Below are 25355 nucleotides of genomic sequence, written 5' to 3' on the forward strand. Positions count from 1 at the left end.
AGCCGTAAAGAAAATTAAATTATGACATTTGCAGAATAATGGGTTGTATTAGAGATCATTAGGCTGAGTGAAATAAACCAGATTCAGAGAGACAAATGTCATGTTCTCTCATTTACAGAATCTAAAGTTAAATATATGTCTATCTATGCACTTATCTCTGCATATATCCATATATAGGTAGAAATGGAAACAGGGTTATGAAAGACATCGAAGATGGAGGAGGCAGGAGATCAAGAGACGCTAACAGCCCACATGTGGCATTCAAGCACTTGGGAAGGTAGGATCACTGAAGACAGTGGGAAGCAAAGGTGCTCCTTTATTATATAGAACAAATAATTGTTCATGACAGTGGATGGAAGGAAGGAAGGAAAGAAGGAAGGAAGGAAGGAAGAAAACAAACCTCTTTTAGCCTAAACAGATGTAAAAAAATTACTCATCTGTTACTTTTTTTTAAAAAAGATTTATTTATTTCATGTATGTCAGTACACTGTAGCTGTCTTCAGACACACCAGAAGAGGGCATCAGATCCCATAACAGATGGTTGTGAGCCACCATGTGGTTGCTGGGAATTGAACTTGGGATCTCTGGAAGAGCAGTCAGTGCTCTTAACTGCTAAGCCATCATACTATATATTACATAATACATATTATGAGGCATTCACTTGGATCATCCTGTATTGAGGCATGACTTAGTCTCAGTAGAGATTGGCACCAATCCAACTTATGCTGAACTTGTCCTAAACAGAACCAAGACAGTCCTATAAGTTTGGAAAATATCTATCAACTTTTTACTTTATTCTGTATTCATGTAAAGGATTCATACAGCTCAACAGAAATCAATGTTTATTTGGGTGGCATTCTATGAAAATTTTCCTATTTAAATCATTCTCATATCTATATATTCTCTTCTGAATGATGAAGCTTAGAATTTTTTCTTAATTTCTGAAACCACAAAATATCACTTTGTACTGTGTCGTCCTCCATCGTTCCCTTTATTGAAATCTTATTCAAATCTAGGACAATTAGAGCCTTTCTTATAAACTGTTTTGAAATTCCCATGCATCAACCAAGTTCAAATAACTCAGCAAAATACAGGCAGAAGAAATAATATGCCTCTGAACACCCGTGCTGAAATAGATACTCTCTGACCAGTCACGTAGAGCATGCATACATGGTCTACAGAATAGATGAAACAGTCCATGCTAGTCAGACTTCTAACTCTGAGAAGAAGAAACAGGCAACAGTACTAAAACATTCACACATTGTCTTTCCAATAAAGATACTAAAAACTTAGAATTTAATCCCAGGTGGGACATTGGAAGTAAAAGTAAAGAGAGATAATTCAAGTATCTCTAATTTAAAAACAAAAAACAAACTAACCTCCAAACTGTTCTGAAATCTAAATCTTTTTGAGCACTAGACTGACAGAGCATTTCAGATTTCACCTTTTCAGATGAAGAATGTCCAGCCTGTGGAGCCTATGCAAATTTCTAAACAATTAACTAATTAATTAAACTGCTTCCCATCCCAAGCACTTAGGAAGAAGGATATTCCGTGCAGATACATTCCAGGCATTTCAAATTCCTTACAAAAAACAACTGGGCCACAAAACAGGAAGCGTAAAAGCCAAGGGCAATACTGCTTGTTTCTGGTGTGAGAAACTGAGGCTCTGAACTGGAAGAGGTAGTGCCCCGCAGAATTAAGACTGACTCTGAGGCTATAAAGGAACTGAGCTCCATGATGCTTGGAAGTCTCACCTGCAGGCATGGAAAAAGAGCAAGACCTTGCACATACCTTATGTTAATTCCCATAGAACAAAAACGGGGAGAGGGGTTATTTCATAACAACAATGGATCAAAGAAAAATATCTAGAAACTATAACATATAAAATATCTAGAAAATCTCAAAGCAACACAAACCAACTAGAACTCTTCTTCCCCTACCCACTAAAGAATAAAAGCACTGTCAAAAACAAACACAACCAGAAACACGTTACTTACTCCTTTTAGGAGATATGGAAATGGTGGTACTCCCACTACACTTAGTACCTCTTAGTGATTATGAAAATACAATGCACAAGAGCCGAGCCCAAAGTCCTCTCCAGAACTGTCTACTTTCCCCACAGCAGGATTACAGTTTTCATTTGGAGAAGTTAGTTCCTCGATGATTTCCCAGGGTTTAATAGCCTGAGAGACACTTGTGAACTTCTACTGAGCTAGCTTCCTCTGCCACACCTCTGCCCATCTGCCAAGTGCCATCAGCAAATGCCAGTGCTCTATGCTGAGACAGGTGTGGAGGCTGAGGCAGGGGAATCACAAGTTTGAAGCTAGCCCCAGCTACCTAGGGAGACCCTATCTCCAAAGACAAACATGGATGGATGGATGGGTGGGTGGATGGATGGATGGATGGATGGATGGGTGGGTGGGTGGATGGATGGGTGGATGGGTGGGTGGATGGATGGGTGGATGGATGGATGGATGGATGGGTGGGTGGATGGATGGATGGGTGGATGGACAGATGAGTGGGTGGATGTTTGACGGATGAGGCATGGAGTGGGAAGATGGGTGGCCAGGTAAGTGAGTGGATGGATGGATGGATGGATGGATGGATGGATGGATGGATGTGGATGGATGGATGGATGGGTGGGTGGGTGGATGGATGGATGGGTGGGTGGATGGATGGATGGATGGATGGATAGATGGGTGGGTGGGTGGATGGACAGATACTGAATTGAAACACATCTTGTTATTTCCAGTGCTTCCTTCACCTCCACCACTGTTCATAACATTATCCCCTTAATTAGTGGTATATCTTCCTGGTTTCTTCTCATCTTCTCTTGTATTTGTTTTCCATATAGAAATCAGGACAACTTTTAAAACTAAAGGTTTTAGATCTCTCCTTTGCTCTAACCCTCCAAGGCTCCTCATTAACATCATAAAGCAATCCCTTTCTTGGTGACCTGCCAAGCCTCTAGGGCTCTCTCAGTCCACACCTATGACCTCTTCCCTAAATCGCTATTCTTCCCTAAATCGCTATGCTCTTACCTGTGGTATCCCCAGCTGTACTACTGCAGGTATTAGATTTCCTGACCCCATGGCCTAGAAATCTCTTCTTTCCCCTAAAATTTTGATGGCTGACTCCGACTAATTTTTTCAGGACTCTGTGATTGTTACCTCTGAAATGTCTTTCCTGATAGCCCATCTGAAACATCTTTGTTCCTCGCTTATTATTCTGAAATTACAGCACTTAGAGTAAACAGCTCAAATGAATGGAAGTTCTTCAGCACATGAATAGCATAATAGGCTCTCAAATATTTGAAAGGGAGGCTGAAAGAAGGGGGTGGGGGTGAGGCTTAATTTAACATTTTAAAGGTGCTGGTGGAAAAAAACAGAGTGAAATGTGAGAATTATAAAACAGAATAAAAGAACCTTGAAGGCCAGTGCTTAGGGAACACAGGAAATGGATTCTGTGACAGTAAGTGAGCTTGGCATGCCACTGGAGTGGCAGAAGCAAATACACTTCATCCCTTTTCCTTTTTTATTTATGTATTTAGTTTATGTGCATGAGCAGACTGTCCCTGTCTTGAGACACACCAGAGGAGGGCATCAGATCCCATTACAGATGGTTGTGAGCCACTGTGTGGTTGCTGGGAATTGAACTCAGGACCTATGGAAGAGCAGTCAGTGCTCTTAACCACTGAGCCATCTCTCCAGGCCTATACTTTGTCCTTTACAAAGATGTGGCCTCAGTGAAACAAAGTTTGACTTAAACAATTGAAAGATATCCCTGAGCTGAAGTAATTGAATTATAATAATGTAAAAATCAAGTTTTCATACTCATCAAGAACATGCATGTTCAGCATCATAGAATTTCTTGCATATCATGACAATGTGACTTCCAGTGGGTCTCAGAATCTTTGGCAAATAGCGAACATTTAAACCAAGTTCACTAGGGTATGTGAGTGTGGGTGTATGTGCATGAGTGCGCACGCACTCACACACAAAATAGGTCATTTTATCTACATCATTCCTTCTTATCAACAGATAATCAACCTTGGTTCTTCAAGTACACAGGGCAATTCACCAGTCCAACAAGTGGATCTGGATGTTTTCATTCATCTATTATGATTAATTCATAAACCCTTAAATATAGGCTATAAGATAACTTCCAGCAATAGACTCATAGTCATGAACATTCTAAACTCCCTAGTATTATGTCAAAAGGAAGTAACCAAGCTGATACATTAACTTGCCCAATTTTTACTTCTCCACAAGGAAACTGGGAAAGGGGTATGCATCTGTCATTGCAGATGGAGGCACAGAAACATTACTGTTTTCTCTTCAGCTCCTTCAGCCCTGGGCCATCAAAGACATGGGCTGAGGACCAGGAGACAGTGGAAATCACCAGAAAGATAGCGAACTTCCAGTATAAGGGCAAACAGATATGGGGCCACATCATCAGAAGCCAAGTCTGCCCGCCTGGGCCCAAGTTGAGCCCTATGCACTACAGAAGCAGCTACTTTATTGATGATTCTGTGTTTATGAGTGGACCTTGGGACGGTAACAGGCTCATCTATTCATCTGGAGAAAGGACTGATTTAACTCCTTGAAATTTGATTCACATCCCATTTACATCAGACATTATAACATTAGTTTTCCTACTAAAGGTTAAATATGGATGTATATTCTACAAGATACTAGAACTACAAATCATATGGGTCTCTTTTCCAAGCTATTCTCTAGATTTTTCTCATCGATACAATAATGCAATGAATAGACATAGTTTGGATCTCTGTTCCTGTTGGCAGAGTATTACACACAATGCTTTTACTGTTGTAATAATGTAATGTATCTGTCCATAGGATACTACTGCATCAAATGACAACTAGATTTATCTACAACATCTCAAACCAAGACCACTCTGGATGTCCTGCACTTAAAAAATAAAAGGGGTTAGGTGTGGGCAGTGGGGGTTCATCCTTTACTCCCAGCACTTAGAAGGCAGCTATCTGAGTTCAAGGCCAACCTGGTCTGCATAATGAGTTTCCACAACAGCCATGGATATACAGAGACATTTTATCTAAGAAAAAAAAATGAATGAATGAATATAAATGGAAAAATAAAAAGAGAGGTAGGTGTTGGAACACAGTCCAAGAATGGAGTCCTGCAAGGGGAATTTTGCATGCTTGTGAGAAAATTCCAAGAAACAAGAGTCTTGTGACCTCACTGTCTTAAAAAACACAGAATTGTTCTTGGAATGTGCTTTGAATTCGAGTACTCTTGGAACTGTGCCCCCTCCTGCAGGTACAGTGGATAGGAGTGGGTTTACTCCAGCTGCTGTTATTCGTATGTCACATACGGCTTGTCCGTGTGACTGAACACAGTATGCACATCATTCTTCTTAACCCTCAGGGGTAAATCGCCTGACCTCCAAATGAAGTTGATTATTGCACAAAACTTCAGTAGGCCTCATTTCTAGGCCTTACATGTTGCCAACTAGAGCAGGAAACACTCAAGCAATTGTATTTTTTCTTCCGCCATGATACTTCTTCATCAAGGTGATGTGCACCATGAGTGGATGGCAAATGCTATCCCTAGCCCACGCTCCCAGGGCCCTGAGGAGCTCTGAATGTTTATGGATTTTGCTCTGGGCAATACACAAATAGCACACTTTGGTTTTCAAGTCAGGCCTCTTAGTTCTAGGTTTATAGATCCTGTAGATCAATTAATTTCATTTCTTTTTGGATATCTGGAAGCACATGAAATGCCTCATATCTAAAGCTAAGTTTGGGATCGGTCTTCTCCAAAACGTGCTCCTCTCCTGGTGTTGTTTCAATGCAGTCAAATAACCATAAAGTTGCATAAGCAGAATTCATCCTCTCACTCCCAGTAGTTACCCATCAACAAATTCACATCAATCTACTCTTTGATTTGCTTTGTATTTGGCACTGCTGGGAACTAAGCCCATGGCTTTTGTCTTCTAGCAAATCGTCTGCCACTGAGTTTGATCCCATTACAGATGGCTGTTGAGCCACCATGTGGTTGCTGGGAATTGAACTCAGGACCTCTGGAAGAGTAGCCGGTGCCCTTAACCACTAAGCTATCTCTCCAGCCCCACATTGTTGTTATTTTTTAAATTATTCGGAGACTGCAGTTCTCCTGAGTATCTGGAATTGTAGGTATACGCTACAATGCTTAGCTTCAGTCTCCCTCCCAAACCAAATCCCGTGGCTTTGATTCCTAAGTATAACCTGAGGACAAACAACTGGCTTAATTGATCAGATCTGCCTAAACTGTACTGCAGTTCAGTAACACAGTTATCCCTATGCACTCTTGTCAACCATCTAATGCATCTATTTGATAGAGTGATTTAAAATAGTGACCTGACGCACTAGTGTTTGGTTTAAACAAAATATCCTCCATATGACGTGTAATGCTCTAGACTCATATGCATTGTAGGGTCCCGTGGTGCAGCAGAACAAGTCACGCAGAGTTACAGAATCCTAAGTTAAGATTAGTGCTGACAAGTCTGTGAGCTGTCAGCAAGAGTTTGGGTTGTTATCTGCATTCTCTGTGCAGACACAGTAATAGTTTGGCTTTAGTTAGTGTGATTCGAAGACTCGTCTGTGTGGTGTATCCATGACGTTGACAAGTCTGAGGGTTGGTCATTCATCTTCCTGTCATGTGGCCTTTCTAAATGGTTAGTTCTGGCTTTCTCTAAGCATGACTGTCTCCAGCCATCCCATTTCTTACACGAAAACTTACCTTTTCCAAAGTGCCCTTCAATAATGTTCAAAGCAAAAATAATAATCTCTTCTCATTCACATCTAAACTCATTCTGCACATCTTGTACCTTATTCTGCAGATCTAAACCAAGTCATAGGCTCAGCCCTTATCAAAGGAGAGAGGCTCCACAGGGCTTGAATGTCTGAAAACAAAGTTATTATGAGGCAAGGAGGCCTATGGAGAATATGAAAGCACCTACTGCTCTAATCTCATCGACAGCATGTGCCTTACCTCTACTTCTAGTTTAGCAACATTGAACTTCCTCCCCCCAACCCCGGCACTCACCATTCCCCATTCCTTTTTTTTTTTTTTTTTACTTTTTTCTTTTATTGGATATTTTTATTACATTTCAAATGTTATCCCCTTTCCTCCAGAAACCCACTATCTTCCCCTGCTTCTATGAGGGTGCATCCCGTTTCCCTCCAATGTCTCCACATTCCCCTACACTGGAGCATCAATCCTTGACAGGACCAAGAGTCTCTCCTCCCATCGATGGCCGACAAGGCCATACTCTGCTACATATGTGGATAGAACCAAATGTCGATCCCTGTGTACTCTTGGGATGGTGGTTTAGTCCATGGGAGCTGTGGGGGTCTGGTGGGTTGATATTGTTGTTCTTCTTATGGGGTTGCAAACCGCTTCAGCTCCTTCAGCCCTTTCTCTAACTCCTCCATTGGGGACCCTGTTCTCAGTTCAGAAGACAGTCACACAAACATAATTCCACCTCTAACAATAAAAATAATAGGAAACAACAGTCATTGGTCCCTAATATCTCTCACCATCAATGGACTCAATTTCCCAATAAAAAGGCATAGACTAACAAACTGGATACGTAAACAGGACTCAGCATTTTGCTGCATACAGGAAACACATCCCAGTGACAAAGACAGACACTTCCTCAGAGTAAAGGGCTAGGAAAAAATTTTCCAAGCAAACAGCCCAAGAAACAAGCTGGAATAGCCATTTTAATATCGAATAAAATCGGCTTTCAACCAAGTCATCAAATAAGATAAGGAAGGACACTTCATATTCATCAAAGGAAATATCCACCAAGATGAACTCTCAATCCTAAATATATATGTTCCAAATGCAAGGACACCTACTTTCATAAAAGAAACCTTAGTAAAGCTCAAAGCACACATTGCACCTCACACAATAATAGTAGGAGATTTCAACACTGCACTCTCATCAATGGACAGATCGTGGAAACAGAAACGAAACAGAGACATAGAGAAACTAACAGAAGTTATGAACCAAATGGATTTTACAGGTATTTAACAGAACATTTCATCCTAAAACAAAAGAATATACCTTCTTCTCAGCACCTCATTGTGCTTCTCCAAAATTGACACAAAAAAGGTAAAAATAATCCTATGCATCATATCAGATCACCACAGATTAAGACTGGTCTTCAATAACAACAAAACAACAGAAAACCCACATACACATGGAATCTGAACAATGCTCTACTCAGTGATAACTTGGTCAAGGAAGAAATAAAGAAATTAAAGTCTTTTAGAATTTAATGAAAATGAAGGCACAACATACCCAAACTTATGGGACACAATGAAAGCAGTGCTGAGAGGAAAACTCATAGCTCTGAGTGCTTCCAAAAAGAAACAGGAGAGAGCATTCACTAGCAGCTTGACAGCACACCTAAAAGCTCTAGAACAAAAAGAACCAAATACACCCAAGAGGAGTAGGAGGCAGGAAATAATCAAACTCAGGGCTGATATCAACCATTCCCCCTTCTGATACTACGTTTTCTGTTTTTTATCTTTTGTTCTTTCATACTACTTGCTTTGCATACAATGTACATGTGGTGCCCTTTTCATCTGGATAACTCCTGTTCTACCTTTAGATTCCAATCATGGTTCAGGAAGGCCTTGTCAGTCTCCGAGAACCAGGTTAAATCAATGAATGTGATCAAGGCACTAGACATGTTTCAAACAAGTTCCTTGTCCCCTTTGCATTTTGTGTTTCTGTGAATACTTGTACAATTCATCCTCCATTACGTCATAAGGGAAAAGAAACTAGTCTGTTTTTCCTTTCCTACCACAGAGCTTGGCTAAAATGCCAGGATTAGTTAAAGAATGAATGAAAGAAACAAGCCTAGAAGACCTGTCTCTCTGTTTGTAACACCGTATCTCTCTTTCTGAACTATACACAAATATATAAGCCCATTCCCATTGCCAATACTGTGTACACTCCAGCAACTTGGAATTCAAAACATATTTCATACAGATTTTGTAAAGTGAGCTATTAGTTTTTGCCAACTTGACACAAAATGTAGTTACCTGGGCAGAGGGAACCTTAGCTGAGGAATTGCCTCACCCAGACTGTCCTGTGGACATGCCTGTGGAACATTTTCCTAGTTAATAATTGGTATGGGAAGTATCAACCCACTGCGGGCAGTGGTTCTGCCTTTAGACAGGGTCGTTCTGGGTTGTATAAGGAAGCAAGCTGAGCAAGTCATGAAGAGCAAGCCAGTAAGCAGCACCCCTCCACTGCCTCTGTTTCAGATCCAGTCTGAAGATTCCTACCTTGAGCATCTGCCCTGGCTTCCCAAGCTGGAATAAACCCTTTCCTCACAAATTTCCTTTGGTCATAGTGTTTTACTACATCAAAAGAGAAGCAAACTGGGATGGGAATGTAAATGTTCTATCATCCTGCCATAGATTGTCTCAGACATTAGTAGATCTGTAAGGGTATCCAAACTACTCAAGTCTGTGGTAATTTTTCCCCTATTTTCAGTTCAAATGAAACTAATATCTGTTTTTTATTTTAATTGCTGTGCCTTAACACAAGCTGGCTTATATACCAGAGCACTGTAGTCAGGAAAGACCCACCACTTTGTAGCTACCCAGTATTGGCATTGGAGTCCACCAGAATTCTACTCTGAAACTCAGGTGGATAGTTTCAAGGATGTCTTAGTTAGGGTTTTACTGTTGTGAACAGACACCATGACCAATGCAAGTCTTATAAAGGACAATATTTAATTGGGGGCTGGCTTATAGGTTCAGAGGTTCAGTCCATTATCATCGAGGTGGGAGCATGGCAGCATCCAGGCAGGCATGGTGCAGGAGGAGCTGAGAGCTCTACATCTTCCTACGAAGGCTGCTAGCAGAGAACTGACTTCCAGACAGCTAGGACAAGGGTATTAAAGCCCACGACCACACCTACTCCAACAAGGCCACACCTTTCAACAGTGCCACTCCCTGGGCCAAACATATACAAACCATCACAAAAAAATACATGGGATTCTTCTTGGCCAAATCCTAATGTCCAATGCTAAAATCCTAATGCTAAATGTTTTCGACTATATGAATAGCCTACCCTGAAATAACCCAAAATGCACTATTTCTTCTCAGGAGATAGAAATGATAATTCACAATCCTTAGAAAGTGATGACGAAGAGGAGCCGATGAGGTGGCTCAGTGGTTAGGAGCACACACTGCTCTTGCAGAGGATCCCAGGTTTGGTTACCAACACCCATAATGGGTGGCTAACAATCAACTGGAACTCCAGTTCCATGGAATCCAATGCTCTCTGCAAGCATCCTCAACCATCTGCACACACATGTTGCACATACACACACTGAGGCACACACACATACACATAAAATTAAAAAAAATATCTTTAAGATATTTTAGGATAAAAATCTTTAAGAAGGGTGGCACAAAGCAATGGATTAGAAAATATTGTTAAGCCTCCTCCTCCTCCTCCTCCTCCTCCTTCCTCCTTTCTCCTCCTCCTCCTCCTCCTCCTCCTCCTCCTCCTCCTCCTCCTCCTCCTCCTCTTTTTTAACCTACTAAACATCTGAGTGATTAGGATGGGAAGACAGTAAAGTTGGTAACGTGTTTACTATGAGCATGATGATCTGATGCTGGATCCCTGGGATGTACATAGAAAGCTGAGTGTGGTAGTGTATCCTGGAACCCCAGTCGTGAGGAGTCAGAGGCCAGAGGGCTTATGGGCTTTGTCGATCATCTAAAATCGCTTAATCAATTAGCCTCAGGGTTCACTGAGAGACTCTGTCTCAAAAACTGAAGTAGAGAATGACAGAGACACGTGGTTGTGGAACTGTGGCACTTGAGTACACAAACACATATAACACACACACACAAGCTTGAATAATTATAAGTGGTATCATAAACTAACCATCAAAATGTATATTCAATTTCTTGTCACTAGATTCCAACTAAGAAGTTTATTATTTTCAGCTATTAACAGCATCTAATGATAAAAGAAGTCTTAAAATCTGAACTGCCAGAGATTGGTGTCAAATACCTTTAATCTTAGCACTCCTGAGGCAGAGGCAGGCAGAACTCTGACTTCAAGGCCAGCCTGGTCTACAGAGAGTTTCAGGACAGCCAGGGTTACACAGAGAAACCATGTCTCGAAAAACAAAACAAAACCAAAGCATCTGAACTGAAGTCAGTCAAGAATGTATTTATTCTTTCTCTCCACCATGTGAGCTCCACGAAGGCACAGATTTGGTCAGCCTTACTCAGAGTAGTGTAGAACGTGGCATACTCTGGGGGCCCATAAAGTTCCTGAATGAGTGAATGGGACAGTGTTCAAGATTTAGAACGTGTACATTACTCAAATAATTATTTGTTATTAATCAAGAAGAGACACTGTCGTCGTATGAATAAAATGACTCTGTTTCTCATTTATGTTTCTTGCTTCATAGGTATTACCCCATATGATATTAGTGTTGTAAATATGTCCATCAGATCTGAAAAAATTATTCTACTGTAAGGTCAAAGAAGTTTTTTGATTAAATACACCCTTAAAAGTTAAAAGATCAGGGTTGGGGATTTAGCTCAGTGGTAGAGCGCTTGCCTAGCAAGCGCAAGGCCCTGGGTTCGGTCCCCAGCTCCGGGGGAAAAAAAAAGTTAAAAGATCTTTAGAGAGAAATGACTTCTTTTCAGTGCTTGTTTGGAAATGTTACTTCCTCTGTAGTTTGAGGAATCTGATCAAATTAAGGAAATGTATAGAAAACAATGAGGTCTATGCAGGAGAGTGTGTGTGTGTGTGTGTGTATCAATGTGTTTGTTGTAACCATAAATTGACTAAAAGAAGGAAAAGGCATCTCCATGACTTCAGTCCAAACTTAGTCCCCTAAGAAACCATCAATTTTTTTTTTATCCCATAGACAAAAACTGAAACATTTATTCAGGAACCAGTTAACAAATATTAGTACGATATTAATATCGAATGGCCACTCAGGGAAATCCCCCAGCTTGGTGTTCCTGTGAATTCTGACCAACAGGGGTAACTTGTAGGCTTTCTGTGCGTCAGTTCCCTTGGACTTTGCCCCTTTCCTCTCAGACTGTCAATCACTCTGAATTCCTCCCAGCTAACCATAGTTTTCCTTTGTTCTGCTTCCCTTTATAGATCGAGACCCAGAATGTTGATTTTGAAGTTATAAAATGTTAAAAAGAAATTTTAAGTGCCAGAAAACTTCGACCTGTTGTAGTGTTTTCCCCCTTTTCAGACATGAACTTAGAAGAAGTTGTGTGACAAGACACGTGAACTGCTTATATTCCCAAAGCACTACTAACTTTTGCCTCCTTGGGTTTTAAACTTCATTCCCATTCAGCCAAATGAACAAGATGAGGTAGGAACGTTTTGCACGTGCCATATTTAATGATCTCTGCAAGGCTTGCCTTCCAGACTACTGTAGTAAACACCCCCAAAGACTTTGAACAAAGACAGATCTTGAACAAATCGAATCCTTTGGTAAACAGGCTTCTTTTCCTTCACCACACCATTTTTCCAAATCCCTTTTTAGTCTACGCCGAAAACAAAAATAAAAACATATGCAGTATAAACTTGGATAACTTTTTAGAAGTTAATTTCAACCTCACTCAGACATGCGTTTAAAAAAAATTCCTCCTTCCTTTCACCACGGAAGCTATGAAAGACACTCCTTACAGACAGGAATAACGTCCGTGGCTTAGGAATTTCAGACATATTAGGGATATTGATTAACTCTCTTGCTTCTGGTTAGGGCTCCCCTGCTTGCACTCGGGGGCTGAGTGGAAGAGACAAGACTGCTAAAGTCCTCTCAAGGACAGATTCCAGGGTGAGCAGCACCCCGTGTTTTTCAGCAACCAGAAGCACTTGTGAATGACTGAAGGATCTGCACCACCGCCCAGCTGCACGTAGGGGCCGCTTTGGAAACAGCAGCACGGAGCCTGGGAAATCCATGTCAGCTCCTGAAGCTGGGGAAGCCAAGCACACACTCTCCACACCACAAGCAGCAGCAGCGAAGCCCTGCAGAGAGGTTTTCGGGCAGGCAGGCACCGCCTGGGAAGGCAACAGTCAGCATCCTTTTCCCCCAGCCCAAGGGAGAAGCTCTCCTCCGCCTACGCGCTAGAGCTCCCCAGCATTCATCCTTCCAGACGTTTCTGGGAGAGGCAGAATGGTCTATGCCGGCCTTACCTCTTGGGCTGCTTTCTTGCAAGTACGGCGGGGCTGTGGGAGTGACATTTCCCGAATGGGATGCTGACAGCAGAGGCGAACGTTCGTCCACCCCGTCAGCAGCCATGACTGCAGCAACAGCACAGCGCGGCGGGCCGCGGGTTGAGCTGGGTTGCGGCTAGGGAGGAGGTGGTGGCCAGCTATGCCGCCGCGCCGCTGCTACGGCCTCCGAGAGGGCCCAGGATGTGTCACAAGGCAGGAGGCGGGGGAGGGGAGGGTGCAGGACCGCGAGGCCGGGGGAAGGGAAGCACGCCGGGAGGCATGCTGGGGGAGGGGACTGGAGAGGAAAGAAAGAGCCCGGGAGGAGGAGGAGGAAGGGAAGGAGTGTGGAGGGAAATCCAGCCAGTCTGAGAGAAGGGGGGACGGGAGGACCGATTAGGAAGTGGGGGAGGGGAAGAGACCAAGTAAGCAAGAGGAGGGGCAAAAGGAAAGAGAGGGCGAGGAATCTTTTAAAGTGAGGGAAACCAGGATAAAGAGCAGCTTTGAAAGGCACTGAAAGGCCTGTGCTTGATTACGGGGAAAACTGGAGCAGTCAAGTTCAGCTCCTCCAGGAAGTAGGAGAGTCCAACTTGTCTGGTAAACTTTGTAGCTGGGTGAAGAAAACTTGTTTCTTGGGTTATCAATTTCTTCTGAGTGGTTTCTTCTTTGTTATGAATCCTAGTGAGGATCTGTTGTCTAAGAAATGTTGGTTCGTGCGCACTGGGCTTTCCTCTTTTCCTTGATTTTTTTTTTTTTAGCAGTAAGAGTGCTGACATTTGATTTTTGACACTTTAAGCATACGTGTTAACTTTTACAACTTCCGTTTTACAAAATAGGCTGTCATTTTAGTTTTTACAATAATGAGGCTTTTGTATAATGTAAAACAATTAAATCTTTTTCCTACAAAAGATTAAAAAAAAAAAGGTTAGTGGGCCGAAGAGGTAGCTCACTGATTAAGGTGCTCACTAGTCTTGTTTAGGACACAAAATCTACTTCTCAGCACCCTCATTTGGTGGCTCACAAACCACCTGTAACTCCAGTGAATAAAAACCAATGTTGTCATCTGGCCTACACACACACACACACACACACACACACACACACACACACACAAAGAGAGAGAGAGAGATCTTACAGTTTTTTACAATGTTTTTAAATACTCAGCAAACTTATTGTCTTATTTTCTACTTACATTTTTGTTACCTTCTCTCTCTTTTTTTAATGTTTTGCCATTTGATTCTAATGTGATTTACATTTAAAACAAAAAACAACGAAAACAAACCAAAGTTTAGAACATATTCAAATAAAGATGCAATGGGAATAATAGCTTTCCTGCTGTGATTCTTCTAAGTGACTTGGGAAGAATTATTTACTCACTTTCCAGGGGTCCCCCAAGTATCTAGGGTGTTCAAGGTGACTGAAATGTCTTACTGGGAAATAGCTATACAGGGACTGGTAGTTGCCCCCTTACCTTTCAGTCCGTATAAACAGCAGACATCAGACATTTGAATTACTCAAATCACACTCAGAATCCTCAAGTTGCTCTCTGAAGACATACTCTTTCTTCCTAAATCTATTAAGCACCAGCTGGAAACTCTAAGGGAAGATAAAGAACGATGTTTTCTTTCATGCAGCATCTTGGGAGGGTCAATAACAGGAAGATACGATGCCATAGAAGGATCTTATTGAGATCCCTATGAGAAACTAGATGGGTCTCCAGTAGCCTGGGGTTTGAAAACTCTGAAGAAAATAAAAAGCTTATCCCTTGAAAAATGAGTGCCAGTGCCTCACAGTTATAAAGACTGCTGAGTTGAAGAAAATTACAAAACCAATCACAGACCCCTGCTTTTACCCTAGTTAAGGTCTGGATTGTCCTATAAAGGCTTGTATGTAAATGACAGTACTGGGGGTTGCTGTCAAGGGTTAAGAGGAGGAGCCTTGCGTCATCAAAGGGTACGCCCTTAAAAGAATTTGCATTGCTGACTTATAGCCCTTAGGTCTCCACACCTTGCTTCTTGTGTGATAAGAGACAGCTACTCCCACAGTTGATTTTCTCAAAAATCTCATCAGAGGACAACTAATACAGTGTATTTGAGTTGCCAGAAGTTGTCATGTTTTGTCATGCCACCCCTAACTCCTTTTTAATAGTATATTTACATTGGCATTATCCTCCTACTCTCTATCTCCAACTGTCAGATGAGGTCAGAAGACCCTTTTAAAATTTTAATTACCTCATTCCCCCTCTCCTTTCCTCCTTCAAGCCCTCCCATACATTCCCCCCCCACTCCCTTTCAGGTTCATGGCCCCTTTATATTTGATTATCATTATCATTATAATTATTATTATTATTGCATATATGCATAAATATATAAATACAACCAGCTGACTCGTTGTTTGTATGCATACGAGTTCAGGGCCTTTCAATTGGTATTATATAACCAGTTAGTGGCTGATCCTTAGGGAAGACTAATTCTCCCTCTCCGCATTGACCAGGAATAGAGAGAGCCCTTTGGGATTTCCCCCTTCCGATTTAATATGTCTATTACTGCCGTCACTGTTTGCATCTTGTTTAGACATATTGTTGAGGAATCATGGTGTAGCTTCCCTGTCATTTCTAAGAGATATAATTTCACTGATCCTCTGGGTCCTACAATGTCTCTACCCCTGCTTCTGAGATGCTCCCTGTCTTAGTTATGGTTTCTACTGCTGTGAAGAGACACCATGACCAAGGCAACTCTAGTAAAGGAAAACATTGAATTGGAGCTGGCTTATAATTTCAGAGGTTCAGCTTAGTATTATCAGGGTGAGAAGTATGGCAGCAGCATGCAGGCAGACATGGTGCTGGAGAAGTTGCTGGGAGTTCTACATCTTGATCTGCAGGCAGCAGAAGGAAACTAGCTTTCACATTGGGCATAACTTGAGCATAAGAGACCTTAAAATCCGTCCCTCCCAGTGACACACTTCTTCCAACAAGGCTATACTTCCTCCTGAAAAACCTCACCACCTCCTAATAGTGCAACTCCCTATGAGCCAAGCATTCACACACACGAGTGAGTCTATGGGGGCCATTCCTATGCAAACCACCGTACTCTCTGAGCATGGCATACAGAGGTTGTGTTGCAGGTTGTAGTCTCAGGGATGGGAACTCTACTATCCATTCTCTGTATTTTGACCATTTGTGGTTTTCTGTGATGATCTCCATCTCCTGCAAAGAGAAGCTTCTTTGGTGCGAGATGAGAATTACATTCATCTATGAGTATAAGGATTAGTGTTTAGAATGAAGTCTAGACTGGTCTAAAACGTAGAACTGTCATGTTCTCCACTGAGATCCATGACCTCACTAGCCAAAGATAGTTGGTTAAGTTTCCAGCAGCAGGAATGATTGCCCTTTTGTTAAGTGGGCCTCAAGTCCAGTCATATTTCTATTGCTTACTGTAGGGGGAGGTTCTCATCCTAAGGTCCTGTTCTCCAATTGGTTCTTGATTTATCGATTAAAAATGCTAGGGGCCAATTGCTGTGCGGAACAGAAGAGGCAAGATTTTGTTCGAGGTCCCCGAAGGCAGGCTAAGATGTAGGAAGAGGAAGGAATATTTAACCATACTTTGGAGGGAGAAAATGTTCACCATGTTTGAACTAGGACAGAATGATCATAGGCTGCTTCCCAAGGCAGGAGATTAGAAACACAACTAAGCTGAGGGTAGTTTTGGGTTATTGAACATGGAGAAGGTAACTGGGACACTAAGCGAAGGGTAGATTAAGAGGTGCTGGGCTAAGAGTATTGGGAAAGGCACATTAGCTGTGGGAGGTTAAAAGCACCCAGCACTTGAGCCAATAAGGCAGGTTGATATTGAGCTAAGTGTATGTCTACGTTTTTCACCCATGGATCCAATAGTCTCTGGGCAGGAGCTGATAGCACTGTACACCAAGAGCTTAAAGCTGGGTAATAGGAACTACTCTCAAGAGCATACCACCAAGGTATGAGTAACGCGATTGCACATTTTGGAACATCTTGCCATGTCAGTCACTGTTGTGGTTGCTAGGTGTCACCTCTGGGTAGAGACTTTATTGTTTCTACCACTTTAGCAGCTTGTGTAGCACTCCTGGTACTATGAAAGCTAGACCTTGAAGAGGAAGCAGCCATATGTCTTTTATTCGTAATATATCTTCAATGTCTAACATAATATGTAGCACATTAACAAGCATCGTCTATTTGCCAGACAAATAAGGAAATGATTGAATAAACAAATACTATGTATTCCCAGAGTCCTAATAAAAGTCTTCAGCATGAAAGCTGAATCAGTCTAAAGCAAATCTTGGGATATAGCTTAGTTGATAGAGTGCTTACTCACTGAGCACAAGGCCCTGGGTTCACGCCACAGTACCACATAAGCTGAGTGAGGTGGTACTCAGTGGTGGCTACACTGTCGCAATCTCAAAACTTAGGAGATGGTGGCAGCAGGAACAGAAAGAAGTTCGAGGCCAGCCTTAACTACCTAACAAGTTTCAGACCAGCCCGGACTATGAGACGAGATCCTGTCTTAGGGTAAGAGAGAGGATGTCCCCTGTATTGCATAAGCTGGCTGAGACCTCTTGGGATCGAGCAGTCGTTCTGAAGCCTGTCTTCAGTCTTTAAAGTATCCCTGGGACTACATATGTGAACCACTGTGCCTGGATCATTTCATGACTTAAAAAAAATATATCCTATATTACATGGGCATATGTGCGTGTGCAGGCAAGTGCCCACAGAGCTGGAAGCATTGGGTTCCCTGGGGCCGGAGTTATCAGCAGCTGTGATCCACCCGGCAGGAAATAGAACTTGGATCCTTTGCATGAGTAATATAGGCTCTTAAATGTTGAGCCATCCTCACAGGCCTTTCATAACTTTTTAATGAAGATGACAGGATTGCCATTTAATTTAACAATATTTTCTTCTTGTCGCAATGTGTCTCTACAACTAGAAGAGACTACGGTTGTGCCTACAGAGTGATATGTTTGAAGAATTTTTCCCCTTTCGCGTCACCGTAAATCAATCCAGAAAGTTATTTTTCTTTACTTTGTCATATGGCTTCCCCCATTCAACTTAGAACTTATTTGACGGTGACGGCAGTTACTCCTACACGGTAAAAGATAGTAGATCTATGGAGGTTGCATTTACAGTAATACCAAATCAGACAACAAAATCTCTTAGATGAGCAGCATTTCATTCTTGTTTCAAGATAACACCTTGGTTTATGGTTACTCAATAAAGGTTAAGTAACACTCGCAAATTCATATTTCATTTTCATGACAGGTGATATCTTTATTCACAAGAGACGCTAATACATCAGTTATAATAAAAGGTTTTGTCTTCACAAGAAATGTGACATATAATGTAATTAGACTACCACCCTAGGGTAGGTTGATGTCATTATACAGGAAGACAGGTACAGGATAGAACAAGGCCTGTCATTGGATAAGAAGGAAGGATGGACAGGAGAAAAGTTTTAGTAAGGAGAGAGAAGGCTTGAGTGAAGAGGAAGAGGAGCTGGGAGAACATGGCAGCAGATGTTAGGATTCTTCTCTGTGCCTAGATACAGGATGTTTTTAAGGGATGGGTGTGTACAGGATTTCGTGCTGTCTAGATGGGCAATTACATCCCATCGATTAGATCAGAAGTTACTGTGCGGTGTGTTCTTTCATGTGGTGACTTAATTGAGTCCACAGTACGAGAGCCACAAGATAGGCGGTCTCTGTATGGAACTGGCAAGACAGCAATCCGCCAAGGCAGCTGTGGGTAAGGACAGGGCGGCTTGGCAGGGTGCTGCAGTGGAATGGCTCTCAGACTGCCTGGGTCAGAGAGTACTTCGGGGCAGCATGGAGCTGCTGAGATAAATTAGTGCTAGTTCTAATTTATATATATAAACTAGTGAGGAACAACCGCCAGGGTACGTGCATGAACTCTTCCACCCGTTTTACTTTTTTGCCACCTTTGTCAGTTATAAAAGTTATTATAAAATAGAAGTCTGTACACCAGGCAGAGTGAATACAGACATATATTATAGAAGTTATTAAAATACGAAAGTCTGATGCTCCAGGCAGAGAGCTTAACAGATAGATGTATTTTGGGCTAAAGTCTTAATTTGACAAGTTGCTTAGTTCTTGTTGGTATTGGTACTAATAGAAAGGTGATTAAATTGTCTTATAAATTAACCCACTAATGCCATATAGCTCGACGATGCCAGCTAGCAAAGGGTTTGTGGTTATTTTTTATATTTACCACAACAGGAGGCTCATATTCTTTTAATATGGGCTCCAGGGGAATTTGAGGTTAATTTCCTGGCATAACAGTTTAGAAAAGACCAAACAGGCTCATACAGTATTGTTTAACTTACTTCTTTCTTTTAAATTGCTTTGATTTTTCATAATGGGTGTGATTTTGAATCTTGTAGTTATATTATTTCTCTGGGAGAGAGTGCAGGATACAAGCTTTTCTGATTACAGACTAAAAAACACAGTATTTTGGGAGAAAGGTTTTGTCTTTGTGTTTTTAAAATGGGTGATAAAGCTTTGGACACCTTCAGAATTATACTGATTAGATTTGATAAAGGTAAACCTGAAAAATTAAATTCAAAAAATCAAACAAAAAGATATCTTGATTCTAAACTTCTGTTTTGAGAATTGTATATTGCAGAATGTACTGGCTTGGATTTCTGATCTCCGGGACTTTCAGACGGGTTCAGTCAAGACAAACATCAGACTACAACAATCGTTCCATTTTCCCTAACCCCCGCCCCCAAGAATATCTCAACACCCATGTACAGCTTGAAGAAGTTATTGACGAGTCATTGCCCAGATGCCCTAAACTTTGGGAGGCTAAAAATGGTTATTCTAAGGTTGTCTTTCTAAAGAATTTAGAAATGGTCATAATTTAACAGGGAGGAATTAGCTAAAATTGACTGTACAGCCATAATCTCATTTGGTAGAAATCCTTATATTTGTTATTAAGCTAAAGTTCTTATATTTTACATTGGTACAGAATTTTTTTTTATACAAGTTTAGATTTTCTTTGATATGAATTTCTTATTGATTTAAAATTAAAATTAATATTGTTACTCTCATACAGAGGCCTTGTGCCTCTACAACACATTTAAGTATACAAGGCTTATACCCAGTTCTTTACTGCTATTAAAAAATTAATCTGAGATGATTAAACATGCGAGTTAAGGGCCAGATTCCAAATTCATGGCTCTAAGTTTATTGTTAGAGTGCTTTCAAGATAATTTATTAAGATAAGTAGTGGACAACCGTCCAGATTACTTACATAGTTAAATGGTTTTCAAAAACATCAGAAATCAAAAAAAAAAGTGACCCTTATTGTTAGTTATCATTTGTTGAGACATTGCCTGCTCCTAACAGCTCCCCTTTGGTGGACTCAAAGAAGAAATTGAACATCTTCCCCTCCAGGTGAGGTAATAATACATTGGCTAGGTAGCCACTGGACAGAAATTGCCGGTTTCTTCTATAGAGGAAATATTGTCCAGAGAAGACACATTGCAGAATAGTTGACTGATAATTTCTGCCCAGCCAGAATAATCAACCCTGTACAATTCTGCATTTCAAAAGTCTGTCAGATGATCCTAGGCCAGAAGGCTGAACAAGTAGACAGTTGTCTCTTCCACATGTCTCAGTTTGGGAAGCTGTGTCAGGCTCCCTATAGTTTCAGACAATATTGGTCATTCTCAGATTTCTGACGGGATCAAAACTAGTTATAGTCTTATAACCTAGACAGGCTGTTTAACTTTGAAAATACATATTTAATTAGATAGTTATCAGGTAGTATACAAGCTAGCCAGGACATGACATGGATTTTAAGCCCTTCTTAAGCTGGAATGGATAACTAAATGTTCTGCTTAGCAGATAAAATGTTGGACTGGGTATTAGGTGTATTTTATACTTTTAAATTACCAAATGATAATAGTTGTGTTCAGCTTACATTTGAGAGAAAAGTGTTGTTTTGTTTTTAATTAGACAGAAAGGGTGAAGTGTAGGTTGATGTCATTTTGCAGGAAGGCAGGTGCAGGATAGAACTAGGCCTGTCATTGGATGAGACGGAAGGATGGGTGGAAGAAAAGATTTAGAGAGGAGAGAGAGGGCTGGAGTGAAGAGGGAGGAGCTGGGAGAACATGGCGGCAGATGTTAGGATTCTTCTCTGTGCCTAGATACAGGTTGTTAGGACTATTTTTTTTTAAGATTTATTTTATTTATATAAGTACACTGTAGCTGTCTTCACACACACCAGAAGAGGGCATCAGATCCCATTACAGATGGTTGTGAGCCACCATGTGGTTGCTGGGAATTGAACTCAGGTCCTCTGGAAGAGCAGCCAGTGCTCTCAACCTCTAAGCCATCTCTCCAGCCCCCTGTTATGACTATTTTTAAGGGATGGGTATATACAGGATTTTGTGCTGTCTAGATGGGCAAATTACATCTTATCAATTGGATCAGAGGATATTGTGTGGTGTGTTCTTTCATGTGGCAACTTAATTGAATGCACAGTAAGAAAGACTCAAGATAGGCAGTCTCTGTATGAAACTGGCATGGCAGTGACCCACTAAAAGAGCTGTAAGGACAGGGTGGCTTGGCAGGCTGCTGCACTGAATGGCTCTCAGACTGCCTGGGTCAGAGAGTATTTGGGGGCAGCGTGGAGCCGCTGAGATAAATTAGCACGATTTTCTTTTCTTTTCTTTTTTAAGATTTATTCATTTATTATATATAAGTACACACTGTAGCTGTCTTCAGACACACCAGAAGAGGGCATCAGATCTCTTTTACAGATGATTGTGAGCCACCATGTGGTTGCTGGGAATTGAACTCAGGATCTCTGAAGAGCAGTCGGTGCTTTTAACCACTGAGCCATCTCTCCAGCCCAATTAGCGCTATTGTCAATGTCCTACTGGAGCCAAAACTAGTGAGAGAGCAATCACCACTGTAGGTACAAAAACTGTTCTGCCCCCTTCTCTATTTTGCCGCAACACCCTAGTTATTTGCTACACAACAAACCACATCGAAAGCCAGTTGCTTTACACAGTGTGACTAGTTGTTCATGGTTGTCTGTAGGTTGAGTAGATGACTATTCGGTCAGACTTGCATCAACTTACCCAGCTGAGCTTACCTGGAAAGTTTGCGTATGGCTTGTTCCAGCTGAGACGTCTGAGGCAGTTGGACATCTCCTCGTAATCCTCATGCGCCTGCTAGTATTAAAGCTATACGCCAAGTGGAAGTCAAAGTGAGTGCAGAGTTTCAAACACCATCACTTTTACAGCATCCTTAGGCCATCAGCTGCTTTCAAAGCCTACCTTTGACTCTCAGTTGGACAACTAGTGGTCTCCTTTCCTCTTTGAAGTTACAAGGCCAGTAGAGGGGTGTGGGCCTCCATGCTAGAGGTTTTTCACGGAGATCTCTGGCCCGGCTAGGTGTGTGAATTTGGGCGAGGGGGAGAGAACTCAGGCAGAGAGGGGAAACAGCTTTCGCCCCCTCTGCTACTGGTCCTTCTCCTTTCTACCGCTGCCACTTCAGTTGCTTGGGCCCAGCTGAGCCAGAAGGAGACTGATTAGCCTACAAGGAGTACAGGGGAACTTCTGGCAGTGATTTCAGAAGAGCAGATCTCTTCCCTAAGCGGCAGTGTTACAGCTCTTGTGACAGAAGCTCTCAGACAATGGAATAATTCATGCACACCTTTAATTCTTCTGAACACAATTCTTAAATACAGTTTTTGGATGGGTCAGTGTCTGACAGCAGGTACTTCCTATTGGTTTAGCCTGAGAGCTTGGGAAGACCCCATCTACACATTCGGGGGCATGATTCTGCTTCTATGACTGATCTGTCTTGCGCCTATGTGACCTGTGGTCATGTCCTCACCTGTGGTAAAGGGGTTTGGGGCATTACCCTATGTGAATAATCTGTCTCAAACCTTTCTACAGGAGCCTGTGGGGGGCTGCAGCTATGTGAGATGGTCCTGATCTCCTAGGAGACTGGGAATGTACCTGCCAGCCCTTTTAGGGTTCCCAGGGATTCAACCTATCTCAACCCGGAATCAGCGTATCTTTCACAGCCTGCTGCCATACAATTCCCCCTTTAACTTTTTTTTTTTAATGGAAGGTGTCATTTATAGTGAAATTTTTGGGTGGGATTGAAGTATCAAAAGAAAACACTAAACGGGCTGGAGGGATAGCACAACTAAGCTATAGTGGTAATGAGGGATCAGGGTGGTGGCTGGGAGGACAAAGGATCATTGAACCAAGTAATTGCCCCATGGGATGTACACTTTGAGGGTATTAATGTTGGTTTTAAATAACATTAGATTAATCTAGCCATACATCATATTTTCCTTAATATCATGTAACTTTCCCCAAGTTCAGTAGCCATTTGGTTTTGGCAAGAGAGTTCATCTGTAGCTGGAGGCTCCCAAGTCTATGGGTTTCAGCTGTCATCTTGGATCTCAGCGTGTGTCTCGGGAGTCTTCAGTCAGATGAGGTGTCTGGGGGAAGCCAGCTTTGTTGTCCCAGGCAGGTCTGAGGACATAACATTTGGTCTCGGCTGCATCTGTGAGAACGGTACTGTAGAAAAACCTGTAGGGTGATCACAACAGAGGAGCAGAACCCTAGCAGGGGGGTGTCTGCATAGGATGGGTGACGTATCTTAAGCCTGTGTTGGTTTGCTTGGGAGCACATTGGTCTACTGTTGTGATCCTAGAAAAGCAAGAGTGCTTGAGGAGTTTAGTCATGGAAGGCATCCTTTAAGTCTGTTTTGGATGGCTGAGGGAGAAAATACCAGGTTAATTACGAATCTAGGATAAGGCAGTAACAGTTTGTCTGTGAAAGAAAACTGGTTGTTAATTAAAGATTTAATAATGGTTATCAGTATAGTTGGTTTGACCTGGGTTGGGGGGGGGGTAGATTAGATGACTCTTAAACCTTAGAGGAAATTTGGAAAAAATTTGGACGTAAACCATGAGTGCTAGGGAGAAAAATAAACATTTAAATGAAGAGACAAGAAATTTTTGGGTTGAGAAGCATGAACATTGTCTTATGTTAGAGAAAACAAGCATTTAAACCGAGCCTGAAAACTTTCGGGTTTCAGATGTGTTTGGCCGGCCGAGGTGTAGCTCTGCAGCACTGAGGTTTCGGCTGTGTGCTCTAAGAAGACTCATCTCTGTGTTTTCCTCATTTGTTTTTCCTTGGCTGGTAAATGCTAAATGTAGATAGGAAGAGGATGAAAAGACCAACATTGAAGGAAAGCTCAAAGGAAGAATAGAGTCTTGATAGCACAGTCAGGGCCAGAGGGAGTAAGAAGCAGTTGTTGGGTTAATGGTGGTGGTGGTGGTGGGGGGGGGGGGGTCCAGCGTCTGCTCTACTACAGGGCACCGCCGCTGGGGAGGCAGGAAATGAAAATTTTGACCACTCTTAGCCCATGAAGCCAATGGGCGGATGTTGGGCTATGAGAAGCCACAGGAACACCACTCTGGGGTTGGGGAAGCTCGGGGAAAGATGACTGGAGCTGGCTTGGGGATCCCGGGACCTGAGACAAGACCAGGGCGGTCTGGTTCCCAGGCTCTTGGACACCGAGGCCCTGCTGGATGCTTCAGAAGAGCTGGGAACAGAATGGGGGCCCGCAGGTGAGATTTGCCCGGGGCAGAGAGAAAAGGGAGGAACTCCATTTGGTCCCGTGGCATGAGTCCTTGGCTTATCAGTGTCTGTAGGCTTAGGATTAATGGCAGCCGCAGCAGGGAACATAAGAGAGGCCTTCCATGGGAGATTAGTAAGAGGCTCTGTAAATGAATGACTTCTCTACAGCTACCGACAGCGGCGGGACCTCTTAGGGCAACCCTGAGTGTAAAAACCTTTTGCAGAGAGGAGTGTATGGGAAGAAAGACTAAGCTAAGAATTGGCTAAGCCTCTAGGCCTTTAGGTATCTCATTATAATGAAGACCTGTCTATTGCTAATAGCGGGACATTGGCAGGGATGGCTGAGATGTGTGGTAACCCTCTTTGTGGCGAACCCCAGACTCGCATGGTTTTGTTACTTGCCCGCAAATCTTGTAGCACCAGCTGTTTTTCTACCA

General features: G+C 42.2%; 1 protein-coding gene across 1 annotated transcript in view; it reads right to left on the bottom strand.

The window, feature by feature from the left end:
- Nucleotides 1–13768, bottom strand: part of Pip4p2 (phosphatidylinositol-4,5-bisphosphate 4-phosphatase 2) — a 47876-nt gene extending 34108 nt beyond the window's left edge. Inside the window, exon 1 of the mRNA XM_032905596.1 lies at nt 13238–13768. Within this exon, the coding sequence (XP_032761487.1) occupies nt 13238–13343 (106 nt within the window). The 5' untranslated portion in view covers nt 13344–13768. The remainder of the gene's footprint in view (nt 1–13237) is intronic.
- Nucleotides 13769–25355: the final 11587 nt, after the last annotated feature.

Source organism: Rattus rattus, chromosome 1 (genome assembly GCF_011064425.1).
Source record: "Rattus rattus isolate New Zealand chromosome 1, Rrattus_CSIRO_v1, whole genome shotgun sequence".
Taxonomy (NCBI): domain Eukaryota; kingdom Metazoa; phylum Chordata; class Mammalia; order Rodentia; family Muridae; genus Rattus; species Rattus rattus.